This window comes from Ascaphus truei, chromosome 12 (genome assembly GCF_040206685.1).
Source record: "Ascaphus truei isolate aAscTru1 chromosome 12, aAscTru1.hap1, whole genome shotgun sequence".
NCBI lineage: Eukaryota > Metazoa > Chordata > Amphibia > Anura > Ascaphidae > Ascaphus > Ascaphus truei.
In genome coordinates this window covers 2,946,103-2,967,095 of record NC_134494.1, presented here as the reverse complement: position 1 = coordinate 2,967,095, position 20,993 = coordinate 2,946,103, and the positions used below count along the sequence as shown (strand labels likewise).

Below are 20,993 nucleotides of genomic sequence, written 5' to 3'. Positions count from 1 at the left end.
TTCGTAAGAATTGGCCCTGTGGTATACTTCTTAACCACCTCTGATTATGGTGGCTTGATGCCAGCACGTGTTGGCATCAACATCCTTATAAAAGGTTTTCGTGTGCACAGGAATCATTTTCAACAAACAGATTATTAGGATAAGGTATTAGGTTAGATCAGTATTAGGATGAGTCCTTAAAGGCATATCATCCAATTTTAATTTTCGGGGGCAAAATTCTTGTTTCTCAATCTTTTACTTCACCTTGTCCCTGAGACAATATGTCCTGATATTTGGGAAATTGAATCTGACATGTCCCTAGACAATTTAGAACATTTCACTTTTATCAATCTCATTCTCAGTTTTAGGATCAAATTCCATTAGATCAAAATTAAATCTGACTTCTGTTACTTTATTTTTAAATCTCTTTCCCACACAGGACTAATAATAACTATAGTTATCCTCACGAAGAATGTCTTTTTAGCAATTCATTGTTACAAAAACCACTCATCAGAATTCCGTCACCCAGACTAGACTACAAAGAGACATCAAAACCTCATGAAACACTTTTTAAACTAAAGACATTTCAAAAGTCGCCTACCTTGTCAAATGATAGCCATTGTTGTGTACCAGCCGCTCCGTCTCCTTTAATCCAAGTGTCTGAGATATTGGAATCCAATCCTCATCGCCAAAACTGTTGTTTTCAAATGCACGAAGATAAGAGCAAACACGCGTCGTGGATAATGAATTTGTTTATTGTAATATTCTGAATGATCCTACAGGAGTCTCAAGAGACTCTGCAAGGGGAGGAGCCCTTGCAGCCTTTTTATACATGAGTTTGTCTAAAACAAGTTGCTAGGTAGAATACAATATCTCCTCCCTATTCTAAGCCAAGCATTATAAAGGTCACAAAATAAGTAAAAACATCTTTAATACAATGAAGAAGGTCTGCTAGGACACATTTTTATCTCTAAGTCTGAATAACTGCAGAATATATGATGAGAGTGTTAGGACCTGCAAACTAGGTCTGCCTTGACAATGCTTTGGCCAAAGGGTAAAACTAAATGACCCTTTTTCTAGAGAATATATAAGTATTTTACTGTGTATTTTTGTCATATTGGATGTAGCATTGGGCTTCTCTGTCACTTGTTGAATATATGATTCTCACTCATTTCTGGGTATTGAGCCATAGGCCGCTTGGCCTTGTTTTCTGGAAGCCAAAATGATACACTAGCAAGATACACATTTTTCACACACGAATGATTGCAGGAACACAGCATGAAACATAAGACAGAGACTTGTGAAGACAAAGACAGACAAAATGGAGACGAAATAGATGTTGCACACCACAAACAATATCGTCTCCAGAGACCCCCACAGTCCATTTCATCAGTAAATTCATTTCAACAATGTTAGATTAACAGTTGGATTTCCCTATCCAAGGGGCAGCACTGATGCTCAATCTGTGCATCGCCATCCTCTCTTTGAACTGCCTGTGTCTTGCCTATATAGTAGAGCCCACACAGGCATCTAATGAGGTAAACAACATGCGTTGTTGTACAGTACAAGTGCGTCTGTCCTTTACGCTGGTTTTCTAGGGGTCACTTCAGGTTATAAATATGTTCACTGCTGTGTCACTGTTGGTGCTCTTGATAAAGCCTCCATTGGGAGCCAAAACATTTCACCTTTGAATTTTGGAGTGCCTGTCCTGTTTTCTTCTATCAGATGTGTTGTCTTGCTGACACCTGGACAGTTTGCAAACTACTACTACCTGTATCTACACATGTGACTGCCTGGTTTTCTGGACTGCTATATATATTTTTTCCTATTTATTTTGTGTTTTTAAATGTATTTTGTATATTTTTACATTAATAGTTAGAAAGAGATTTCACTAAGTGAATTACCTTGTGTTTGAAAAGATATGATTTCTTACTGAAGCTTTTCTCACATTCAGAGCATTTATAAGGCTTCACCCCAGTATGGATTCTTTCGTGGGAAACAAGATTAGATTTCCGCCTGAAGCTTTTCCCACATTCAGAGCAGTTATAGGGTCTCAACTCTGTGTGGATTATTTGGTGTGTAACAAAACTTGATTTATCACTGAAGCTTTTCCCACATTCAGAGCAGTTATAGGGTCTCACCCCTGTGTGGATTCTTTGATGTGTAACAAGATGTGATTTATCACTGAAGCTTTTCCCGCATTCAGAGCAGTTATAGGGTCTCAGCGCTGTGTGGATTCTTTGGTGTGTAAGAAGATTTGATTTCTTACTAAAGCTTTTTCCACATTCAGAGCAGTTATAGGGTCTTACCCCTGTGTGGATTATTTGGTGTGCAACAAGACTTGATTTATGACTGAAGTTTTTCCCACATTCGGAGCAGTTATAGGGTCTTACCCCTGTGTGGATTATTTGGTGTGTAACAAGACTTGATTTATGACTGAAGTTTTTCCCACATTCAGAGCATTTATACGGCTTCACCCCTGTGTGGATTCTTTCGTGAGTAACAAGATCCGATTTCTGAATGAAGCTTTTCCCACATTCAGAACAGTTATAAGGCTTCACCCCTGTGTGGATTTTTTGGTGTGTAACAAGATGTGATTTCTGACAGAAGCTTTTCCCACATTCAGAGCAGTTATAGGGTGTCTCCCCTGTGTGCATTCTGTGGTGTGTAAATAGATGTGATTTATCAATGAAGCTTTTCTCACATTCAGAGCAGTTATAGGGTCTCACTCCTGTATGGACTCTTTGATGCGTAACAAGATTTGATTTCCTACTGAAGCTTTTCCCACATTCAGAGCAGTTATAGGGTCTCACCCCTGTATGGACTCTTTGATGCGTAAAAAGATTTGATTCCCTACTGAAGCTTTTCCCACATTCAGAGCAGTTATAGGGTGTCACCCCTGTGTGGATTATTTGCTGTATAACATTACCGTATTTACCACTGTAGGTTTTCATGTCTCTGCTCTTTAAATTGTCTCGTTTTTTCTGGTATTGTGGTGTCTGTATGTTTAGTGAAATGCTGTTGATGTATAGGAATGTTCTGCCGAGTTTCTTGTAATCTTGTTCCAATTCTCATACAGGCTTGTGCAATGTTGAAGTCCTTAGAACATATTTCCATTAACACCACATGTAATTTATGATGTTTGGGACATTTCTTACATTGCTTCTTGTTCACAGATCAGTCATGTGCTGAAGATACATCTATGGTGAGAAAATTTATTAATGTAACATTGCAATGCAACAAAGTACATCTGGATGAGGAAGACATGTTAATTGAGTTCAACCTTTATAAAATTCTACTTGTGCAAGATACTGAATATAATTAAAGTTACATTGTTATATTAGTTATTTTTATATTCACCCAGAGGAAGAAAAAGAAACAACCCAATGAATCATGTTACAATTATGTCCCATAAGTGGAAATAAATATTTCCCCCTCATTCCAGTAATGGAAATCACATTTCTCCCTGTATCAATGTTCTGCATATATTGTTCTGTTCTGTAGGTATGACTTATTACAAAGTGAGCACATACAATAGTAGATCAGAACTTTAATCAAATAACTTTTGTTGTTCTTTGTGATCTATTAACCCTTTAGTGGCTCAAGGGGCTAGCTAGCCATTGGAATCCCATGATGATCTGATCACGGACGTCTACAAAGGGGTAAATACACAGCTTACAATAGTCTAACTGGGCTGATTAACTAAAATAGGAACAAACATTCCTGCCATAATGTCACATAATTTCCCCTGATTTGTGTGTTGAGCACGCGCGTTGTGAAACTTCTTTGCGTTTTGTCACTGAAATTGTATTTGAATTTTTATGATTTTAATTGAATGAAAGAATAGATTTTTTTTTTCAGCAGAAAAAAAATTGTATTCCAATGTAAAGGTCTTGTTTGGTGTTTTTATTTTATTTATTTTTTTCAGGCTGTTTTTTAGGTTGACATTTGCATTGGCATACTGTAACTTTTGTATTCCAATGTAAAGGTCTTTTGTTTGGTACTTGTTTTTTTTTTTAATTTGCAGACATTTTTTTAGGTTGGTACTTGTGGACGGACGTTTACAGAGGTACACACTTGGAGTCGTTTATAATGTGAAATTATAATAAGGCTTTATTGTTCCTTTTCCTTTTCATCAGGAAATTCATCCAAACAAGGGGGGGGGAGGGGGGAACAAAGCTTCTAATCACTTGGGAGTATTTCTAGTGAAATCCTATGCAATAATTCACATCACCCTTAGTCAAGCAGGTTCTTGCAGCCCCAAAACATATAACATGCAATAAGCAGATATAAGCAGTCTCTTAAGAATAAAGTCTTATCTGTTTCTTGGAGGGAAAATCTTGTCACTTCCTGGTTCAGCTTCAGGTGTAGTTTTCCCTGTGTCTTGAAAATCAGCTCTGCGGTGCAGAGCTTAAGACCGGTCAGTTCCAGAGATCTGGGTTTCTTTTGGTCAGTCTCTCCTGGGACTCAAGAACTTCTGCTCTGTCTCCAAAGGTCAGCTCACACATGAGCAAAGGAGGAGTCACTTCCTGTCTCAAAGACAGGCTTTTCCTACTACCTGTACTCCGGCAGGTGGTGCTAGTTAATTTGCTACCAGCAGTTAACCACCACACTGCTGGATTAGAGGCACCTTTGTGAACAGGGATAAGTCCCCTGTTACAGTACTGTATTGGCATTTTTATTAATTTTTCTTAATCCTGAGCTTGCGTGTACTGACTGATCTGTGTGGTTGATTTGAAGTGTTGGTTGTTTAAAGTGTGTGCAGTTAGAACCAGAATCAGTTTGAACAAGGAAGCGGTTAAACTAGGTTTAGTATATTGAAATAGTTTACTGTTAGTACTTATAAACTTCATAGTTGCTAGAATGAGCAGGATTGAAAATGCCACTCAATGCACATCTTGCTACATGTATGTGCACTTGGAGCAGCTGTTCCAAGGAGCATACCGCTGTGAGAGGTGTGAGCGGGTGGTCTCTTTAGAATCAGAGATTGCTGATCTGAAGAGGCAACTTGCAATATTGAGGGACATTGGCAATCTTGAAAGGGGTTTAAAGCTCACTGAGCAGGCCCTTGCTTCGACTAGTGGTGCAGATGGTGGCGCTGTTAGTGAGGAGCAGCTAGGTAGCTTGGTTGCTATTAGTGAGGAGCAGGTAGGCAGCTGGGTGACAGTTAGAAGGGGAAGCAGGGGCAATAGGGAGAAGCAGGTCGTTTCTGAGCTGACACATCCCAATAGATTTGCCGTGTTGAGTGAAGATATTGGGAAAGTCGGGGCAGAAATGGCAAGGCTGGAGGAGACTAATTCCTCTAGCAGCCAGTGGAATAGTTCCTCCAGCACAGTGGGGACTCAGGATGCTCAGATACAAAGAAAGATTGTGGTGGTAGGGGACTCCATTATTAGGAAGGTAGATAGGGTAATCTATTGACGTGACCGCATGAACCGAACAGTTTGTTGTCTCCCGGGTTCTCGGGTTCGGCATATTGCGGATCCGGTAGACAGATTGTTGGGGGGGGGGGGGGCTGAGATTGACCCGGCGGTCTTGGTACACGTTGGCACCAATGACAAAGTTAGAGAAAGATGGAGGGTCCTAAAAAATGATTACAGGGATCTAAGGCAAGGACCTCCAAGGTAGTATTTTCTGAAATACTACCAGTGCCATGCGCTACCGCAGGGAGACAGCTAGAGATCAGGGAGGTTAATGCATGCAAGAAAGTAGTGCAGGAAGAAGGGGTTTGGGTTTTTAGAGCACTGTGACTCCTTTTCTGAGAGGTGCCATCTATATTCTAGGGACGGATTGCACCTCAATGAAGAGGGATCTTCTGTGCTAGGGGGGAAAATGCTAAAAAGGTTGGAGCAGATTTTAAACTAGGATGGAGGGGGAGGGGAATGAAACAGATAATGAACTAAATGGAATAGAGGCGGATACAAGGTGGTATGGAGGTAGAATGGGGGCAAGTGCGAGTTTGACAAGCAGTGAGACACCCATAGTAAATACAGATAATACTAGAAAACTTCTAAACACTAAACTATGTGGGCGCAGAAAGGAAGGAGCAGATAAGATAATAGTACAGGCTGAAAAAAAACTTAAATGCATGCATGCTAATGCAAGAAGCCTTACAGAATTAATAGCTACAAGGGAGCTTGAATTAAAGCTGCAGTTCAGTCTTTTTTTTTTTTTGTTTACATTTATTTTTTTACTTCAATAGTTTCATGTGGGCAATCTCTAATTAGCTAAAGAACAGTATAGCTGCAGGTCAATTCGTTCTCCATGTATTGATAGGTCGAAATTTGGTGACATATTAAGACCTGGGATTTGTTTATAATCTGCTTGTGTGTTAGTGGAAGCTCATGAATATTCATGAGCATTCCTGCACTGTCAAGTGCTAGAGGGAGGGCGGGCTGACAAAGGGGTGTGCCAGGGCTTGTGACAGGACATGAAGGGGCTGTGCCATAGCAAATGGCTGTTAAAATAGAATACAAGAAAATTGGTCTTTCAAAGTTGTTTTTTTAAAACAGAAAATGCTAAAAGTATTTTTTTCTTACTACAGAACTGATTTATTAAAAAAAACACACATGCAGGATATTGACTGAACTGCAGCTTTAATAGCTGCAAGGAAGCAGTATGATATCATAGGCATTACTGAAACATGGTGGGATGAAACTCATGACTGGACAGTTAATTTAGAGGGTTATTCCCTTTTTCGGAAGGATCGAACAAATAGAAGGGGAGGAGGAGTATGTTTATATGTTAAACCGGATTTAAAACCTATTATAAGGGATGATGTTTATGAAGGGAATGATGAAAATGTAGAGAGTTTGTGGATAGAAATTAGCAGTGGAGGTAAAAGTATAAAGACAATGTTTGTGGGAATATGCTATAAACCACCAAATATCTGTGAGATTGAGGAAGCTAAAATACTTTTGCAAATGGAGAAGGCATCAAAACTGGGCCATGTTTGCATAATGGGGGATTTTAATTATCCAGACACAGACTGGGGCAATGAGATTAGCATTACAACAAAAGGAAACAGGTTATTGGGGGTGCCTAAAAACAATTATATGACCCAAATTATTGAGGAACCAACCAGGAGAGGGGCAATACTGGATTTGGTCATATCAAACAATGTAGAAGTAATACCCAAATGTTCCAGGACTTAAATATTTGTTAGCAGTGATCATAACATGGTCTCATTTGAAATAAATGATCAAATGATTTCTTGGGTTCAACATAGACCTTAAACTTTAGAAAGGCAGATTTTAATAAACTGAGGTCTAATCTAGTAGGAATACAATGGGATGATGTTTTTGCAAGGGAAAATGTAGAAGATAAATGGGCAGTATTTAAAACATTGTTAGAAAAGCACACTTATCAGTGTATACCCTTGGGTAATAAGTATAAAAGAAACAAGTCAAAACCAATGTGGCAAAATAAACAGGTAGGGAAGGAAATGGACAAGAAGAGGAGGCGTTTAGATTCTTTAAGTCAGAAGGGACAGAGACATTGTATCAGAATTATAAGGAATGTAACAAAAATTGCAAAAGGGCAATTAAATTAGCAAAACTGGATAATGAAAAAAGGATTGCAATAGAAAGTAAGGTCAACCCTAAAAAGTTCTTTAAGTACCTTAATAACAAAAAAATGAGAAAAGAAAATATAGGACCCTTTCAGTGTGAGGTGGGTAGGCAGATTATTGGAGATAAGGAAAAAGCTGAGGTATTAATCAAATTCTTTGCCTCTGTGTTTACCAGGGAAGAATCAAATTCAATAGTAGTGCCGCAGGAGGAAGCCACAACCTCCATATTAATGAACAATTGGCTTGAAAAAATTTAAGTAAATAAGGCACCTGGCCCCAATGGCATACATCCAAGAGTTCTCAAGGAGTTAAGCTCAGTAATAGCCAAACCATTATATTTAATATTCAAGGACTCAATTTCCACAGGCTCAGTACCACAAGATTGGCGTAAAGCAGATGTGGTGCCTATATTTAAAAAGGGAGCTAGATCACAACCGGGAAATTACAAACCTGTAAGCCTGACTTCAATAGTAGGGAAACTACTTGAAGGTTTAATATGGGATAATATTCAGGAATACCTAATGGAAAACAAAATTATTAGTAATAGTCAACGTGGATTTATGAAGGATAGATCTTGCCAAACTAACCTTATTTGTTTCTTTGAGGAGGTAAGTAGGAATTTAGAACAGGGTAATGCAGTTGATGTGGTCTACTTAGATTTTGCAAAGGCTTTTCATACGGTATCACACAAGAGGTTAGTTTACAAAATCAAGAAAATTGGACTCAGTAATAATATATGCACCTGGGTTGAAAACTGGTTAAAGGACATACAACAGAGGGTTGTCATAAATGGAACTTTTTCAGGTTGGGCTAAAGTCGTGAGTGGAGTACCTCAGGGATCGGTACTGGGACCCCTGCTTTTTAACTTGTTTATTAATGACCTTGAAGTTGGGATCGAGAGCAAAGTCTCCATCTTAAAGTGGTAAAATGATAAGTGCAGATAAAGCGCTAGTGTAAACAAAATTATACAAAACTATACAATATGTAGTGATGCAAACAGTGAAACAAAACCTGTGATACAGTTTATGATGGGGGTAGTCCTTAAGCTGCCTGAGAGGTAGATCTGGTATCTTCCAATCAGATGAGAAGATTCGTGTGGAGTAACCTCCTATGGCGCTTCAGGATGAAGAGTGGAATAGTCTTGTGTAGTAGTTTCTTCTTACATGGAATACCTCAGAGAAGGGAACAAGAAATAAACAAAAACACCACAATAGTGTATTACCTTTGAGACAACAATTGCCGTGATGGACAAGATACAAAGAGCATTTATTGGTTAAAATAATTGTAACCTCAATTAATATAAAACATGTATATGGTTAATAAACAATTAATAAACAGTAGACTTTTCTCCTGTTAAACAAGATGATAGTTCTCCTGCTGTATAAGAAATAGGCTTCCAAGCGCTTGTGCTTAAGGAAGCTGCGTTGCTCCGCCGTGTGGTAAAACTGAAATCCTACTCACCGTCCATGAGTAGGACATGTACAGTGGTTCGGGGTCTTTGCCAGGGATAGCCGCTCGCCGTGGAGTGCAGGACGTCCGTTTGTGCGGGGAGATCTCCTGCGGTCCTCGTGGTCTGCTGCCAACAGAGTAATTTCCAACCGTCTCCTCCTGCTGACGTCACCGTCTGGTGTGCACAGCTACGGGGTCCCTGGATGGCCAAAAACCTTCCTATGCGTTTCGAAACTCCTAATGCTGGGTTTCTTCGTCAGGGATCTTTTGGCCATCCAGGGACCTCGTAGCTGTGCACACCAGACGGTGACGTCAGCAGGAGGAGACGGTTGGAAATTACTCTGTTGGCAGCAGACCACGAGGACCGCAGGAGATCTCCCCGCACAAACGGACGTCCTGCACTCCACGGCGAGCGGCTATCTCTGGCAAAGACCCCGAACCACTGTACATGTCCTACTCATGGACGGTGAGTAGGATTTCAGTTTTACCACACGGCGGAGCAACGTAGCTTCCTTAAGCACAAGCGCTTGGAAGCCTATTTCTTATACAGCAGGAGAACTATCATCTTGTTTAACAGGAGAAAAGTCTACTGTTTATTAATTGTTTATTAACCATATACATGTTTTATATTAATTGAGGTTACAATTATTTTAACCAATAAATGCTCTTTGTATCTTGTCCATCACGGCAATTGTTGTCTCAAAGGTAATACACTATTGTGGTGTTTTTGTTTATTTCTTGTTCCCTTCTCTGAGGTATTCCATGTAAGAAGAAACTACTACACAAGACTCTATTCCACTCTTCATCCTGAAGCGCCATAGGAGGTTACTCCACACGAAAAGTCTCCATCTTTGCTGATGATACTAAATTGTGTAAGGTACAGTAATAGAATCAGAGCAGGATGTAATTTCTCTTCACAAGGACTTGAAGAGACTGGAAACATGGGCAGGTAAATGGCAGATGAGGTTTAATACAGATAAATGTAAGGTTATGCATTTGGGATGCAAGAATAAAAAGGCGACATACAAATTAAATGGAGATATATTGGGGGAATCTTTGATGGAAAAGGATTTAGGAGTGCTTGTAGACAGCAGGCTTAGCAATAGTGCCCAAAGTCATGCAGTAGCTGCAAAGGCAAATAAGATCTTATCTTGCATCAAACAGGCAATGGATGGAAGGGGAGTAAACATAATTATGCCCCTTTATAAAGCATTAGTAAGACCACACCTTGAATATGGAGTACAATTTTGGGCACCAATCCTAAGAAAAGACATTATGGAACTAGAGTGAGTGCAGAGAAGAGCCACCAAATTAATAAAGAGGATGGACAATCTAACTTATGAGGAGAGGCTAGCTAAATTAGATTTATTTACATTAGAAAAGAGGCATCTAAGAGGGGATATGATAACTATATACAAATATATTCGGGGACAATACAAGGAGCTTTCAAAAGAACTATTCATCCCACGAGCAGTACAAAGGACTCGGGGCCATCCTTTAAGGTTGAAGGAAATTTCACCAGCAACAAAGGAAAGGGTTCTTTACCGTAAGGGCAGTTAAAATGTGGAATTCATTACCCATTGAGACTGTGATGGCAGATACAATAGATTTGTTCAAAAAAAGGTTGCACATCTTTTTAGATGGGAAAGGTATACAGGGATATAGCATATAAGTATACATGGGAAGGATGTTGATCCAGGGATTAATCCGATTGCCAATTCTTGGAGTCAGGAAGGTATTAATTTTTCCCCTTAATAGGGTTTTTTGTTTGCCTTCCTCTGGAGAAAAGTCTACTGTTTATTAATTGTTTATTAACCATATACATGTTTTATATTAATTGAGGTTACAATTATTTTAACCAATACACTGGTGACACACTTTATTCGAGCTCGGCTAGTCCCACGAATTCGGGTATACCCGGGTGTATTGAGGTTTGTGACTGTTTTCTGCCCGAGTGCATTGGGTTATTTTCCAGGCAGGGATTGAAGCATTTTATTCCCGCTGGCTGCAATACTGCACAGTATATATATATATACTGCATTAAATTCATGAATTTATGCCATCTGGTAGACACGCAAAGCATTGCAGCCTATTAAATCCTAATCATTATCATTTAACAGATCAGCCGCCCGTCAGCCAGGCATGAACCCAGGCTGGGAAGGCAAACGCAACGGGGCTTGTCAGAGGTGAGGAGCGGCGCATTCCAGGTATCTGCCAGGTACATACTGGGTATTAGCTCGAATAAAGTGTGTCGGTGCAGTAAATGCTCTTTGTATCTTGTCCATCACGGCAATTGTTGTCTCAAAGGTAATACACTATTGTGGTGTTTTTGTTTATTTCTTGTTCCCTTCTCTGAGGTATTCCATGTAAGAAGAAACTACTACACAAGACTCTATTCCACTCTTCATCCTGAAGCGCCATAGGAGGTTACTCCACACGAAAAGTCTCCATCTTTGCTGATGATACTAAATTGTGTAAGGTACAGTAATAGAATCAGAGCAGGATGTAATTTCTCTTCACAAGGACTTGAAGAGACTGGAAACATGGGCAGGTAAATGGCAGATGAGGTTTAATACAGATAAATGTAAGGTTATGCATTTGGGATGCAAGAATAAAAAGGCGACATACAAATTAAATGGAGATATATTGGGGGAATCTTTGATGGAAAAGGATTTAGGAGTGCTTGTAGACAGCAGGCTTAGCAATAGTGCCCAAAGTCATGCAGTAGCTGAAAAGGCAAACAAGATATTATCTTGCATCAAACATGCAATGGATGGAAGGGAAGTAAACATAATTATACCCCTTTACAAAGCATTAGTAAGACCACACCTTGAATATGGAGTACAATTTTGGGCACCAATCCTAAGAAAAGACATTATGGAACTAGAGTGAGTGCAGAGAAGAGCCACCAAATTAATAAAGAGGATGGACAATCTAACTTATGAGGAGAGGCTAGCTAAATTAGATTTATTTACATTAGAAAAGAGGCATCTAAGAGGGGATATGATAACTATATACAAATATATTCGGGGACAATACAAGGAGCTTTCAAAAGAACTATTCATGGGTTCTTTACCGTAAGGGCAGTTAAAATGTGGAATTCATTACCCATTGAGACTGTGATGGCAGATACAATAGATTTGTTCAAAAAAAGGTTGCACATCTTTTTAGATGGGAAAGGTATACAGGGATATAGCATATAAGTATACATGGGAAGGATGTTGATCCAGGGATTAATCCGATTGCCAATTCTTGGAGTCAGGAAGGTATTAATTATTCCCCTTAATAGGGTTTTTTGTTTGCCTTCCTCTGGATCAATAAGTAAGTATAGATATAGGATAAAGTATCTGTTGTCTAAATTTAGCATAGGTTGAACTTGATGGACCTAAGTATTTTTTCAACCTCATCAACTATGTAACTATGTAAATGTACAGACATGTCTTTTTCATGTTATGCATGTATTTTTTTTTTCAGGCTGCCAATTGATAGACAGAGTGACAGACCATGCTGTGGCGGGAGAGGGTTAACCAGGCCAATAATAAAGGTATTATGCCCGGCTGGTTAACCCTAATCCCTGTTGGGAGTGAAGGGGTTTAAATGTATTATACCCATAATATCATGTTTCCCCATCACTACCTTTATTGTCCCTGTTTTGCAGCTTAGCAGCTAGCTGCAGTTAAATGAATGAATCAAAATGTGCTAACTGTATTTGCGACACAAGGGGGAGCCTCTAGCCAAGCTCTGCCAAGCGCTAGATTGGAGAAGTGTGCCTGCGAGAAAGTAGCTGAATTAAAGATAGGTATCAGTTTTCAGACCACAGATGATGAAACCGCAAAGTCAACTGAATAAGTGGTCTGCGGTTTAGCTGAAGTGCCTTCTTGATACATAATATTCTGCCGTTTTGTTATCCACTTGAGTTGAAGTAGCTGCGCGTGTCTGCGGTTACCGAACAAAGCCAGGACGGATACATTAAATGCCGGCTTGTAACCCAGACCGAGTATAGGTCAAACTGCAGCTCACATCACAGAGTCCTTTCAATTAAGTGGATAACTTGCGTTAGAAAAGAGCTAGCACTCTAATTTTGAGTGCAGCTAGGTAAAAAGAAACCATAAACATACATATAAGGTTTATAATTGTAGCACAAGCAGAACATACATTTAAAAATAAACTGTATTGTAATGGTGTTTTAAAATGTACAGGCAGGAACCCTTTCCTGCCGGACCAGTAATTAATCCATTAACATGCCCATATGTTATGGATGAATGAGCTGAGGGATTTTTCATCTCTGGACTTCAAAGGGCACCCTGCTAAAGATGGTACCCCAGTGTCTAAGAGAAGTCCGGAGTTGAAAAGCCTCAGAGACCCTAGGTGTTAGGTGGCCGGGATATTGTTAAGTACCAGATATCGGTGTGAAGTATGGGCACTTCACACTTGGTAGCCAAACCCCAGACTTACTAGGTAAGTTGGGCCCGGTATGCTAAGTACCTCAGGTGTGAGGTTAGCACATGCTCTGTGCAAACCGAGAAGCAACTTCTGCCCTCTTTGTAAGGTACTGGTAAGTCGGGGATAGGTGGGGAAAATTATTACCACTAGAGGATTGGGTGTATATGTTAGGTAAAGGACCCTTAACCCTATAAAAATGCCTGCAGCCCAGTTGTCACGGGAGACCAAGACTTATACACAAATTAATAACGGGAGTCTGCCCTGAGCACACAAGTTGGGTAAAATAAATTGTAATTTATTTCTTTTCAGACAGATACACAAATCTTCACTATATACACTCAATAAAACACTTACTGGGATGGGGAAATGAAATCAATTGTCCTTGGAACGAAACAAAGTCTCTGGGCAGCCCTGCAAGTGGGTGCGTAAAATGATCCGTGTAGCAGTTCCTGGCTAGGGGCACAAGTTGCCACCCCTATATTTCCCCCAACAGGTAAAAGTTCGGGAACCCTTAGCTCTAACGAATTCCAGAAGAGGTGGATGATCCTTGGACACGATATTATTAACCCCTCACACTCCGGAACCGCTGACACTGGAACTTGGTCAAATCGTTGTTAAAATCAGATGAATCTAACTGTGACTGGCCAGCAGGCATTTTTATAGAGTTCAGGGTCCTATTCCCAACATGCACTGCCAATCCCGCCCGTGGGAATATTTATCCCACCTAAAATGAGAGGTAACTCTCAACGTATTACTTCCTGGTAAAATATTTTATAAATAAATAAATATCCCCGACTTGCCGGTAGTCTGCAGAAAAGGCAGAATTTGCGTCCCGGTTTGCCCGGAGCAGGTGCTAACTTCACACCTAGGCTCCATAGCATACCGGGACCCTCCCCTTACCTGCCGACACTGAGTCTGGGGTTTGGCAACCAAGTGTGAAGTACCCATACTTTACACCAGTATCTGGCACTCACAATATCCCAGCCATCCTAACACCTAGGATTGCTGAGGCTTTTCAACTCCGGACTTCTCATAGACATAGAGACGTCCACTTTGCAGGGTGCCTTTGACATACGGAGTTCAGAAATCCCTCAGTTCATTCACCTTTAACATATTTGCATGCTAAAGGATTTTTCCCGGGCTTACAGAAAACGTTTTCCTGTCTTCACATTTAAAACCAACAGTATAACACAATTTATTAATAAAGTATGTTCTGCTTATGCCACTACTATAAACTTTGTGTTTATGTGTATGGGTTCTTTATTCCTAGCTGCACTCCAAAAATTAGAGTGCTAGCTCACTTCTCTCGCTAGCTTATTTAATTGAACGGGCTATGATTGGCACAGTTCACATACAATTCTATTACTGCAGCTAGGGATTGAGCTGCAAAATGGGGTCATGAAAGACGGTGTAGGGGAAAACATTTCAGTGTTGTGCACATACAGTTAACCCCTTCAGTCCCAATGCGATTCAGGGTTAATCAGCCGGGTATAATGCCTTTATTAATGGCCTGATTAACCCCCTATCGCCACACCAGTCACAGTCAGATTCATCTCAGCTTTACCAAGATACGTCCAAGCTACAGCATCAGCGGTTCCGGAGTGTGAGGGGTTAACTACATCGTAACAAAGATTTACACCCCTCTTACAGAATTCGTTTGAGCTAAGGATTCCAGAACGAATTCTGTAAGGACTATACGAAAGAATTCCTTTTGGCGGAGATATAGGGCTGGCAAGTTGCGTCCCTAGCCAAGGATTGTCACAGGACTCAAACCGCGCACCCAATTGCATGCGTGTAGGGGTGCCCAGAGTCTTTGATTCGTTCTGTGAACATTTGATTTAGTTTCCCCATCCCAGTAAGTGTTTTATTGTTATACACACACACACACACACACACACACACACACACACACACACACACACACACTTCGCATCAATTCACTTGGTGCCACCAAAGAAGTTTCACTTAAAAAATACATATATTGTTCTGTTCTGTAGGTATGACAAATAACTTTTGTTGTACTTTGTGATATATTAACCCTTTAGTGGCTCAAAGGGCCATCTAGCAATTGGCATCCAATGACTGTCTGACCACTAATGTCAAGAAAGGGGTAAATATACAGCTTACACTAGACTAACTGGGCTGATTAACTAAATTAGGAACAGATGTTCCCACCACAATGTCACATAGTTTTCTCGGATTTGTGCTACTCTGCAATTGAAACTGGTTAGCAAAAAGTGCCCTAAATAATGGCACAAAATGTAATACAAAAAGGAAAGGAGAGGGGAAACTCCCACTTGTGATGCCAACCAGGAGCAGACAATTGCCTTATTCATAATATATAAATATCTTCATTGCTTGAGACAGTTCATAAGACCCAGGAATCCAAATAGTCCAACAATAAACACATAGAAGTAGGATTGAACGAATGTTCACTACTTCCTAGTACCGACACAAGTATGTTGATTAAAAATATGCTTTATTGCAAAAAAAGGCTGGACATCATGGTAAATCCACTCTGACGCGTTTCATCCCTTACATGGGACTTTATCAATGAGTATATGGTTCAAATCACAGACATCTCTAATATAGAGACAAACACAATTTGATTGGACAACTCCAAATCAGACTCAGCAGGTAACAATAATCATATGAATGTTAATTGAAAAAATATACATTCTAATAAAAAAGTGCAATGTGAAACTGATAAAGTGGATAAATCAAGAAAGTGTTGTATCGCTTTAAGTCCGTGATTATGATCAATAATGTGGGACGCACTATTAGATCTCTCAAGCTTCGTATAGCTGAACATACTCGTTTGATTAAAAAGAAGGACTTGGTTCACCCAGTATCCAGACACTTCTCACAGTGCCCTATGGGAGGTATTGGTAATTTCTCCTTTTCAGCTATTGAACATGTACCACGCCACCCCAGGGGGGGGGCAATAGGGAGAATCGGTTAAATCAGAAAGAAATGTATTGGATATATACCCTTAATACGCTTCATCCCTTTGGAATCAATTCTGATTGGGAGTTGAAACATTTCTTACTGGATTAAAAATATGGAGTACACTGTATAGTTCCATCACTGTACCATGTAGGAACTTACATTGCATTTTAGATTTTCATTATAGATTCATAGAATATAATTTTTTTGGAAAGATATTTTCTTTTTTATCAATGTTATAATTATTCTTTATTGAGCGTTATCCTCATTTGTTTTCTCTATGATTTGTTTTATGATTTTCTTTATATATTTTCATACTTCAATTGTGCTTGACATCATCTTCTTTGTTTTTAATATATATATTTTGTGTTTTTTCTATTATATGTTTATTTATATGTGTGTCATTTGGTTCTCACTAGACATGTCCGGGTTAACATTTCACAATTAACATTCATATGATTATTGTTACCTGCTGAGTCTGATTTGGAGTTGTCCAATCAAATTGTGTTTGTCTCTACATTATTATATTATATTAGTATTACCAATACCTCCCATAGGGCACTGTGAGAAGTGTCTGGATACTGGGTGAACCAAGTCCTTCTTTTTAATCAAACGAGTATGTTCAGCTATACGAAGCTTGAGAGATCTAATAGTGCGTCCCACATTATTGATCATAATAACAGACTTAAAGCGATACAACACTTTCTTGATTTATCCACTTTATCAGTTTCACATTGCACTTTTTTATTAGAATCTATATTTTTTCAATTAACATTCATATGATTATTGTTACCTACTGAGTCTGATTTGGAGTTGTCCAATCAAATTGTGTTTGTCTCTATATTAGAGGTGTCTGTGATTTGAACCATATACTCTTTGATAAAGTCCCATGTAAGGGATGAAACGCGTCAGAGTGGATTTACCATGATGTCCAGCCTTTTTTTGCAATAAAGCATATTTTTAATCAACATACTTGTGTCGGTACTAGGAAGTAGTGACCATTCGTTCTATCCTACTTCTATTACTATTTTTGATATGGAGCACACAGCAGTCTCAATTGCTACAGGTGTCTATCGAGCGGAGGCGGTATCCAGCAGATCTACACGCCGGATTACACTGCATGCGGTATCCCTAGTCACAGCACGGCGGTTGACCTTGTGGTTGTAGCCCCAGGACGAACGGCGGGCTTGAGTGCACCGCTTCCGGGTTACCAGTTCAGCACAGCCAGTGGTTCCTGTGACGCAGCCCCCACGCCATCTACATCGGTGAGCTGAGGGATTGGCGATACACGCCAGGCAGCAGAGCAGCTACGGTGATCCGTCTGTACCTTATGCAGGAGCGCCCTGCCTCTCCGATCCTCACTAGCTGTGAACCCGCTTGCTACACACAGGTTGGATGGGAATCTGTACCACTACACAGCATGGTTAGGAGGGTGGCATGGTTACCAGTCGGTTCAGGTTAGCATTATTGGGACATTCATTGAGTTATAGTTTGTGCGGCTGCGGTCTCATTACAGGCATACCCCGCATTAACGTACGCAATGGGACCGGAGCATGTATGTAAAGCGAAAATGTACTTAAAGTGAAGCACTACCTTTTTCCTACTTATCGATGCATGAACTGTACGGCAATCGTCATATACGTGCATAACTGATGTAAATAACACATGTGTAAAAGGCTCTATAGTCTCCCCGCTTGCGCACAGCTTTGGTACAGGAAGGGAGCCGGTATTGCTGTTCAGGACATGCTGACAGGCGCATGCGTGAGCTGCCGTATTCCTATTGAGCGATATGTACTTACTCGCGAGTGTACTTAAAGTGAGTGTCCTTAAACCGGGGTATGCCTGTACTCTGTACCTCTTGTCCACATTTGCTTATTAACCCCCGACTGGTGTGCTTATACCCTTATAGCCACTCCGGATTTCACTAACTTTTTATTGTATTATTCACACCTGCATTGAGACTTTTCCTAGTTACTCCTGGACAGTGATTACAACAACACTGCATTATATGATTTGTAGCATTGGAATACTGGAGGTTATTCTCCATTCTTTTCCAACAATAAACACACTGCCATACACTTACCACTAGCTTGTGTAGGTAGATCTTGTGTGGTCTGGGCAATGTGCAGGACTGATCACATAAATGAAGTAAATAAATTACTCACTGCTGACATTGGGGATATCCTGGTCCTGTCAGGCGTGCTCCTGTGCAGGAAAAACGGCAGTGCATCTGCTGCTGCTGAAGATTGATAAAAACCACAAACTGCAAAAACTAGGTGCAAAAAAATTATTTAGGGCATAGTAAAAACAGCCAAAAGGACACTCTAACGCGTTTCACGTGGTATCCCATGCTCTATCAAAGATAAAGCGTGGGATACCACGTGAAACGCGTTAGAGTGTCCTTTTGGCTGTTTTTACTATGCCCTAAATAATTTTTTTGCACCTAGTTTTTGCAGTTTGCAGTTTGTGGTTTTTATCAATCTTCAGCAGCAGCAGCAGATGCACCGACAAAATGTAATACAAAATACACTTCCCCAGCTTATTGGTGCAGCAAAGGTTATTCCCACCTTTCTCCTAGGGGAATAAATCCCTTTAGGATTACTGCTATTAGATGTCTGTGCTTAGACCTTTGCCACAGCTATAAGCATGGGATATATTATTATAATTTATTTGTAAAGTGCCAACATATTCTGCAGCGCGGTACAATCGTGTTCAAGGTGGAGGGGAGTTGGATGTTAGAGGTATGACCTTCTTAAAAAGGTGAGTTTTCAGGGAGTTTTTAAACATCTGAAAGCTGGGGGAAGAGTCTGATGGTGCGTTGTAGGGAATTCCCGAGAGATGGGGTGTGACTGTAGGTGTAGCTGGCATCACAAAACTAGAATGAAGTCCAGCTAGCTATCCCTAAATCCATGTAACTTGGCTGTGACGGTGAACGGGTACCCAGGCCATTAATAAATGTATTTGGCCCGGCTGGGTGCCCCTGGGCCATATTTGGGAATTGTGAGTGTCAGCCCTTCAACCCAATCATGGCATGTAACTGCATGTATAGTAAAGATGTGTGTGTTTTTACTGTTCCAGGAGTGCCAACCAGCAGAGATGTGAGAGGCACAGTGAGGGGAGGGGGGAGAGAGGCACAGTGAGGGGAGGGGGGAGAAAGGCACAGTGAGGGGAGGGGGGAGAGAGGCACAGTGTGGGGAGGGGGGAGAGAGGCACAGTGAGGGGAGGGGGGAGAGAGGCACAGTGAGGGGAGAGAGAGAGGCACAATGAGGGGAGGGGGGAGAGAGGCACAGTGAGGGGAGGGTGGAGAGAGGCACAGTGAGGCGGAAGGAGAGAGGCACAGTGAGGGGGAAGGAGAGAGGCACAGTGAGAGGGAAGGAGAGAGGCACAGTGAGAGGGAAGGAGAGAGGCACAGTGAGGGGGAAGGAGAGAGGCACAGTGAGGGGGGAGGAGAGAGGCACAGTGAGGGGGGAGGAGAGAGGCACAGTGAGGGGGGAGGAGAGAGGCACAGTGAGGGGGGAGGAGAGAGGCACAGTGAGGGGGAGGAGAGAGGCACAGTGAGGGGGGAGGAGAGAGGCACAGTGAGGGGGGAGGAGAGAGGCACAGTGAGGGGGAGGAGAGAGGCACAGTGAGGGGGGAGGAGAGAGGCACAGCGAGGGGGGAGGAGAGAGGCACAGCGAGGGGGAGGAGAGAGGCACAGCGAGGGGGAGGAGAGAGGCACAGCGAGGGGGAAGGAGAGAGGCACAGCGAGGGGGAAGGAGAGAGGCACAGCGAGGGGGAAGGAGAGAGGCACAGCGAGGGGGAAGGAGAGAGGCACAGCGAGGGGGAAGGAGAGAGGCACAGCGAGGGGGAAGGAGAGAGGCACAGCGAGGGGGAAGGAGAGAGGCACAGCGAGGGGGAAGGAGAGAGGCACAGCGAGGGGGAAGGAGAGAGGCACAGCGAGGGGGAAGGAGAGAGGCACAGCGAGGGGGAAGGAGAGAGGCACAGCGAGGGGGAAGGAGAGAGGCACAGCGAGGGGGAAGGAGAGAGGCACAGCGAGGGGAAGGAGAGAGGCACAGCGAGGGGGAAGGAGAGAGGCACAGCGAGGGGGAAGGAGAGAGGCACAGCGAGGGGGAAGGAGAGAGGCACAGCGAGGGGGAAGGAGAGAGGCACAGCGAGGGGAAGGAGAGAGGCACAGCGAGGGGAAGGAGAGAGGCACAGCGAGGGGGAAGGAGAGAGGCACAGCGAGGGGGAAGGAGAGAGGCACAGCGAGGGGGAAGGAGAGAGGCACAGCGAGGGGAAGGAGAGAGGCACAGCGAGGGGAAGGAGAGAGGCACAGCGAGGGGAAGGAGAGAGGCACAGCGAGGGGGAAGGAGAGAGGCACAGCGAGGGGGAAGGAGAGAGGCACAGCGAGGGGGAAGGAGAGAGGCAGCGAGGGGGAAGGAGAGAGGCACAGCGAGGGGAAAGGAGAGAGGCACAACGTGGGGAAAGGAGAGAGGCACAACGTGGGGGAAGGAGAGAGGCACAGCGAGGGGGAAGGAGAGAGCACAGCGAGGGGGAAGGAGAGAGGCACAGCGAGGGGGAAGGAGAGAGGCACAGCGAGGGGGAAGGAGAGAGGCACAGCGAGGGG

General features: G+C 42.0%; 2 protein-coding genes across 4 annotated transcripts in view; one reads left to right on the top strand and one right to left on the bottom strand.

Annotated features, from left to right (window-relative positions):
• LOC142464319 (uncharacterized) overlaps positions 1-20,993 on the top strand; it is a 582,685-nt gene that overhangs the window by 308,171 nt on the left and 253,521 nt on the right. The gene's annotated exons all lie outside the window — the stretch shown is intronic.
• On the bottom strand, positions 717-3,175 carry LOC142464311 (uncharacterized). Its single transcript, XM_075567795.1, has one exon. It carries the CDS (start codon positions 2,931-2,933, stop codon positions 1,848-1,850), a length of 1,086 nt encoding a protein of 361 aa, XP_075423910.1. The 5' UTR covers positions 2,934-3,175; the 3' UTR covers positions 717-1,847.

Excerpts from the sequence above, each read along its gene's own strand:
- LOC142464311 (XM_075567795.1), bottom strand. The coding sequence starts at position 2,933 with ATGAAAACCTACAGTGGTAAATACGGTAATGTTATACAGCAAATAATC.